The 7714-nt window shown below is 31.7% G+C and overlaps 1 protein-coding gene across 3 annotated transcripts; it reads left to right on the forward strand.

Moving 5' to 3' along the window:
* Positions 1-1647: 1647 nt before the first annotated feature.
* Positions 1648-5740, forward strand: LOC133672799 (LOB domain-containing protein 36-like). Of its 3 annotated transcripts, none has more exons than XM_062093330.1 (4): positions 1648-1961; positions 2083-2162; positions 2927-3786; positions 5317-5740. In XM_062093330.1, exons 3-4 carry the CDS (start codon positions 2946-2948, stop codon positions 5325-5327), a joined length of 852 nt encoding a protein of 283 aa, XP_061949314.1. In that variant the 5' UTR covers positions 1648-1961; positions 2083-2162; positions 2927-2945; the 3' UTR covers positions 5328-5740. The 3 variants fall into 3 exon arrangements, 1 of the variants encoding a protein (XP_061949314.1); XR_009834901.1 differs by having other exon boundaries at positions 1649-1961; positions 2941-3878; XR_009834900.1 differs by having other exon boundaries at positions 1650-1961; positions 2927-3878.
* The last annotated feature ends 1974 nt before the right edge of the window (positions 5741-7714 follow it).

The following is a 7714-nucleotide window of genomic DNA, read 5'->3' on the forward strand; positions in this document are numbered from 1 at the left end:
CTTCGATCTTTGTGCATTCATATATCTCATGGTAGCTATTTCCAAATTTCATTGTATACCATAAATTGGATTCTCGGTACTGAAAGTGTTTTTGGCTTATTGATTATATTTAGTTTACTCTAAATTAAAGAGGGTGGATAATTTTTATAGAGAATGTTTGAGAAGGTGATTACAGTTGTTTTTTAAAGTATTTTTCACTAAAAAATATATCAAAATAATATTTTTTATTTTTTAAAAATTATTTTTGATATCAGTGCATTAAAATGATCTAAAAACACTAAAAAAATTATTAATTTGAAGTAAATAAAAAATAATTTTTTTTAAATTTTTTTCAAAAGAACTTTTGAAACACAAAAACAAACAAAGTTAAACTAGTAAATTCCAAGTAATTATTGTCCTTCATTAGATGTTATATTATGATCCCCAATGTTGTATCACGCTTTTAATTAAGCCATGCTTGATGCCTCATGCACTTAATTATTTCTAGTATTACAATCAACTTACATGATTTTTTCATTTAATTTTAACCTTACTTGTTTAGAATTTTATAATTTTGAACAATAAACTAATAACAATATAACAAATTTGGCATATAACGAGTAATCATGGTATACATTTAAATAAAAGCTAATCAAATTAATTAACACAATGTTAGTGTTTTTTTTAAAAACTTGATTGGATATAATTCATGTAAATAAAAGCTAATCAAATTAATTAACAAAAATAAATTATAATCAACCTTGAAGGGTATAGCTTATCTGGTTAAGTTTTAGATTTGCTTCCTATAGGTAACCAGTTCGAGTCTCACAAACCTTAGGGCTACTAGAGGTTTATATAGTCGTTAATTTCAGAGTTCGTGGGATTATTCGAGGTACATGCAAGCTGATTCGAACACCCACATTAATAATAATAATAAAACTATAATCAATAAATTGGTATTTGGAATGTGTGAATATAATCTAATGCTATATATAAATGTAAATGGCAATAGAATCCATTCAAATCAACATTTTTAGATATGATTGACTAGATCTAAATTTTACAATTTCTTAAATGTTTAACAACCCTTTTTAATTTTACCAAGAATATAAGATCCACTCTAATGGTGATTAATTAGGTAACCTCTCAAAGTCTCAAATCTTGACACTAAAGGCATTGATTCAAAAAAAGAAAACAAATATGAAACTCCATTCTCTAAAAATAATAATAATAAAAAAAAAAGAGGGCGGGGGGATTTTGGACTATAGGGACGAAGGGGTAAATATTAAATTCTCGATCGGGTCAGCATAAGGAGTGCTTATCGATTTTTTTAAATATATTAAAATATATATTTTATATTTTATAAATTTATTTTTGATATTAGTAAATTCAAAACTATAAAAAAACAGTTCAAAGGCGAAGAGACGCAAACATTAAATTCTTGGGTCAGCAGTGTTTATTGATTATTTTTTAAATATATTAAAAAAATATTTTTAGTTTTTAAAATTTATTTTAAATATTAATACATCATTCAACAACACTAAAATATTAATTTACAATTAAAAAATAATTAATTTTTTTTATTTTAAAAAAAAAGACTGAACGGGCAGTGACAAAATGGGTAACTACCTCTCCTCCACCTCGCCGTCAGACGCACACAAAACCACCATATGATCAGACAGCTAATATTCAACCTCTTCAACCATTCTAAAATCCCAATGGCAGACATTTCACCTCATGTGAAAAGGACCCTTTCCATACTCTAACATTACCTCTCTTCTCTCCTTTGTATCATTTCTGTTGTTTTCTCTCTTCGCAACCTCTCTCTTTTTATATAGAAAAAGGTTGCATTTTTATTTTAGCATGCATTCTTCTCTTTCTTGTTTGTTGGGATTTTGAAACTCAAAGATCGGATCGATAGTCATCTCATTTCGGCGACCCTACACATGATATCTCTCCCTTTCTCTTTGTTTTTCTAAATGGTCTCTCGTCTCTCTTTCTCTCTCTCACTCTCTCTCTCTCTCCCCGCCATTGTTAATACAGTTATGTTACAAACAGTCTGTTGTTCTTCTGTACCCTTATAAGTCAGTGTTTTCATTGCAGGTTTAACATGGACCTTTTGAAGACACACAGGGAGAGTGACTGATCTCTGAAAACACATAGCTTTCTTAGCAAAATCAAAGGTAAACTTAGGTGGTCTTTTGTTCCTTTTCAAAGGTGTTTCTTCGAGTGTTTTATTAAAGTTTGCGATTTTGGTTGACCAAAAGATGTCAATATCTCTTTGGATATGGAGATTAAAGGATTTCTTTGATTTGGTTGTGAGAGAAAACAAGAACAAGAAAATTTTCCTTTTTTTACTTTCTTTTTCAGAGAGAGAGAAAAATTGAGATCTTGAAGCATCCTTCCACCTCATGCTTCCTTGCATTTCAAGGTGTCAATGAAGTAGGAGAGGCACTCACATTCAAAACTTATAGAAACAAATCAGTTTTCAAGAGATAAAGAGCAAGAGCTTGTAGGAGATTCATTGGCTATATCTCTATCTTCTTCTTCTTCTTCTTCTTCCTCCTTTTATATATATATACTGGTAAATAAATTACACCAAGTAGTTATTAGATAAATATTGTTTTCTGTTTCACTCTCCCTCTCTCTCTAGCGAGGCTTGAAGAAATATTATTAGCCCATCAGTTAACAGATGATTCAGTTTCCCTTTAATATCTTCATTATTACAGTTTCTTTTTCTTTCATTACAAGTTACTGTTTGATTGTCTATATCGTTTTTGACTCATCATGTATTATTATTTATTTCCTTTTATTGGTAAATGAAGCTTCTCTGAATCTCTTCACCTTTATCTTCGTGAATCCCAGATTTCCATGCCTTAATAAAACCTTTCCTTTATTACCTAGTGATTTGAACTTGTTTTCTTTAATGGGTTTTGATTAATTGTAGTTGTTGGAAGGAAGGGTAAATGTCTTCTTCCAACTCTCCATGTGCGGCATGCAAGTTCTTAAGGAGAAAATGCACGCAAGAATGTGTTTTCGCACCTTATTTTCCACCGGACCAGCCTCAAAAATTTGCAAGTGTCCATAAGGTATTTGGTGCTAGTAATGTTGCTAAACTTTTGAATGAGCTCAATGCTGCACAACGTGAAGATGCTGTTAATTCACTTGCCTATGAAGCTGAAGAACGGCTCCGTGATCCTGTTTATGGCTGTGTTGGGCTAATTTCAATTCTTCAACATAGACTGAAGCAACTCCAGAATGATCTTTATTGTGCGAAGAAAGAACTAGCTAATTATATAGGGCCTCAAGCAATGCTACCTATGGTGATGCAGCCACAACATATGGGTAATCCTTCTTCTTCAACTGTGATGCAACATAGTGTGATGCCAATGATGGGTATTCCTTCTGTTGGACAAATGGGGATGCGTGCAGAGGCTCATCAACATCAAAACCATCATGTCCATCCTCAGCAACTCTACGAGGCTCAACAGTTGGCTGCTGTGGTGGCTGCAAGAGAGCAGGAGATATTAAGGGCTTATGAGCAACAGCAACAACAGCACCATCAGCAAGAAATTGTGAGATTTAATGGTGGACTTGAGCCAGCTAATTCAGTTTCTGATACTGGGTATAATCAGATCAATCCCTCTGCTGCTGCTGCTGCTATGCCATCCTCTTTGGCTCTAGGAACTTTTGACAACACTTTTCAGATTCAACCACAAGGAGAGCCCCATCCCAATCAGCTTCAGGCACAGGTTTTGCTTCAGCCACAACAAATCCAACAGCATCCAAAATCTGAAAGCGAGGAAGGTAGGAGGAGTGTTGGTCCTTCTTGTTGATGTTTTTGCGACACTGTGTACCTTTCTTGCTAGTTTCTTATGGCGATTTTCCAATCTAGCTAGGTATGGTTTCTTCACTTCGTCTATGTATTTAGTTCGTTGTTTGCTGTTTAGGCCTGCACGTGTTTGTCTGAAAAAATAATCTTTGCATTTATGGATGGGTTCTCTAGTAAGTAATCTGGGTTGGTATCCTTTCACAAATAGGGTAATGTTGTTTGTTGGCAGTAGAAAGCCAATGTTACTGTTGTTTCGTGGAGTGCAAAAGGGCTAGCTCGTTGAAAGAACTAATTGTCTTTTCATAGGCAGGGACATATCACCTTCATGGAATATAAGAAGCACGCACGCACGCACGCACGCATACATATTGTCTTTTCATAGGCAGTGACGTATCCTTTCACATATATAATTGATTTTTTTCAACGAATAATAACAAAATTAAACAAATTAGTTTTTGATTAAATATTAAATTATAAGTTATAGAAGTATTATTCCTTAACACAAACTTCTACAACAAGGTTAATTAAACTTTAATATGAATATAATTCTCTTATAATTATGAATTGATCACTATGTATGTGCTTATTAGTCACATTTCCTTAAATATATTTCTTTTGAGAATTCATATCCAATAACTTTTAAATTCATTTTTTTATGAGAATTTTGTTGCAATATTATGCACTAACTGAAAATGGGCTCAGGTCTACAAGGTCAGCAGGATAATGTTAATCAATTATTAATGATGAATCCAAGGCATGTTTAAGTTTGTCATTTTCTTTTGGAAGGATTATGAAATGATTTTTGTAGTAATCATGCAAGGAAATTTAGTCCTCTTTTTTTTTTATTTATTTATTAGTAAGAGACGTAAAAGTGGTAGACAGAAAGATTTTATGGAAATTTGGTGTGCTAATTCCATCAATGATCTTGACTTTTGTTTTGTAATTTTTCTTCAAAGACATCAGTTCCCTTGTTAATGGTTTTCTCATTAATTTCTAATGAGTGGAAGACTACATTTGCTTTAGGAGAAACTTCAATTTAGTCTCAAAATGTTGATGAACATTACAGAAAGACAATAATCTTTAAGGAAACACTCAGGATCAAATTGTTATAGTTTATTGGTCTTAGACTCAATTAAGAATGAGTACATAGGTTTCGGACTAAAATTAGGTTGTTCTTTTGTTTTATCCTGAAATCATGTTCCTTTTACCGGTTGACTAAGGTGCATTAATGTTTTCAAACAGTCTAGGTTACTCTACTCTGCATCTAGCTTATTAACCAAACCATTCATGATGTGTACTCCCTAATTAAGTTGCGATCAACGTGACAGTTTTATTTTCATCCTTTGTTTTTTTGGCACAGACAGCAACATCAAGTCATTGGTTTTATTTTCTATATGCTTTTTTATGTTTTTTTCTCTCTTGCGTGTGTGAATATATATATATGACTATATTTTATAATGATTTTTTTGCTTTCCTTCCTCTTATTTTCCTCCTGTCCATGGCAGCTCTTATATAAATGCCGGACACAAGTGGATAGAAAGAAATACATAGAGAGAGGGAGGGGGGAGGTTTACATCTGAAATCTCAAGGCAGTATTTTTTTTTATAAAATTTTTGGCCCCTGGAGAAGAAGACTTTCTGGAGAGACGCAACATGAAATGAAGGATCTGTCTTGGTTTTCGAGTACAGCTTTCTTTTATCTGGCGTTTGGACTTAAATTAATGCAGAGAACGTTTATGTAAATCTGAAGCATGGGAAGCCTTCTTTGAAGCTTTTATTGCCCGCCCTTTATATTTTTATTTTCGCTACCCCTGTCGTTTTAATTGTTAGAATCTCATGTTTCGAGTTCTCCTTTAGCATGCCCAATATTAGATCTTTATAGGTTGTATCTAGCCATGTTATAAAAACTTAGTAAAATGTATTTTCTCAATGCTCTATTTTGGCTTTTTTTTTTTTTTAAATCAAGATAGATTGCGCACCGTTTGTATATTGTAACCATAATCAAATGATATAATTTAGAATATACAGTTTGGCATATTCAAATAGACTCAATTTGTTGGGAAATTAGAACCAAAATTCAACATACATCATCATTATGAACAACCCAATTCAATGAAAAAAAAAATTCAAATAAGAATTCAAGATTTAATATGGTCAAGTTAAACAATACTAATTAAATCAATATGTTCATGAATATGATTGTAATTTTTATACTTAAAAACCGAGAGATCCTTGTAAACCCACTTCCACACTTAAATAAATCCTCTAAACTCTTGTGTTTTTTACACTTTAACCATTCATCTTCTAATCTATTTATAATGGCCGGCTAAAAACACTTGGTGGGCGATGAAGGAACAAACTTGGTGACTAAACTAGGAGGCTACTCCACATTTCTTTATCTTCACCCTTTTTACTTGACCATTTCTTTAAGAAAAAATAAGTCATATCACCAACAAATCTCCATTTTGATGAATTTTAAGCCTTTTAGAAGATTTAATGACTTTACATGCTTGTGAATATCACAAAATTAAAAATAAAAGTATCTGTTGATCTTTAGATTTACTAGCTACACATAACTTAAATCAACAAACAATTTTTAGCTTTAAAAACTAGAAGTAATCGTTGATCTTAAAATTTAATAGTTACATATGACCTAAATTAACATACAACCCTCAACACCACTTGATTTAAAAAACATGACCAATGTCCATCAACAATTATCTCTGGTCAGCTTTACCCGTTAACTTTAGAACATGACCTTTATCTATCTTTGTTTTTAGAATGATCTTTTCCCCACACTTATCTGAAATCTAAAAATGTATGACTCCTTTCTTTTTACCAATCACTGAAAAAACTCATTTTAAGTAGCTGTCATCTCGTGTGCTTCATTCTAAACCACTATTTGAGGTCAATATCTTTCTAATCAAATAATATAAACCATCATACTTTTCTCTTTCCATTAAGATTATGCTACCATATGGGACTTTCAAGACTCCACTTACAAGAGATTAATTATATCTTTGGAGTCAAGCTGGCTCAACGATATCAAATTCCTACACATCTTTGAGACACAGGCCACATCACCCAAAGTATAGGCCATTACATCAAACATTTTGATTTTTACCATTCCGATAACTATAACATCACAATATGGCATACCATCAATAGGCACAGTGACAAACTTTCCTCCTTGAAACTCATCAAAATATTCCCTTTTGGAACACATATGTACAATCTAATATCCAATTATCATGAAACAAAGTGTTAATACCTTCAAAGACTATGAGAGCATCTTTATAATATTGTACCACTATCAAAGAATTTTCATCATCATCATCATTAAATTTATTCATCTTTTTTTTTCTTAGGACAATCTCACTTGATGTAACATTGAATGTCCTTTTTAGCAGATGTAGACTCAAACTTACCACTTTTGACATCATTTTTTAGTCGATTATTCATTCTAATTCTCTTATCTAATCACCAATACAAACTTATATTTCTTTTTTTAATTTGACTATCTTTATATCTCATGAGATAAATGTGTAGCTTTTAATTAGTCTAAACTCATTATATCCTTATCATACAACATCGTTGTCACTAGATTTTTAAATGAACCAATAATAGATGTGAGAAGTAAACGAGCTGTATATTATTCCTTAATTTTGACATCAACTTTTCTCAATTGATCTAATACGCTAATAAACACATCTAAGTGCTCCATGATATTCTCATATTCCTTTATTTTTTAACTTGTAAAATTGCCACTTAAGATGTAACTTTTTGGTCAAACTTTTACCAAAAATTGTTTAACTTTTCCTTTATTGCAAGTGCCAAATCCTTCTCCATAACATTATTAATATTGTTTGTTATAGTGTTGAATCATGCACACACATATTAGTTC

The sequence above is a fragment of the Populus nigra genome, chromosome 14, assembly GCF_951802175.1.
Source record: "Populus nigra chromosome 14, ddPopNigr1.1, whole genome shotgun sequence".
NCBI lineage: Eukaryota > Viridiplantae > Streptophyta > Magnoliopsida > Malpighiales > Salicaceae > Populus > Populus nigra.

Coding starts and splice junctions, on each gene's coding strand:
- LOC133672799 (XM_062093330.1), top strand. CDS start 2,946: ATGTCTTCTTCCAACTCTCCATGTGCGGCATGCAAGTTCTTAAGGAGA.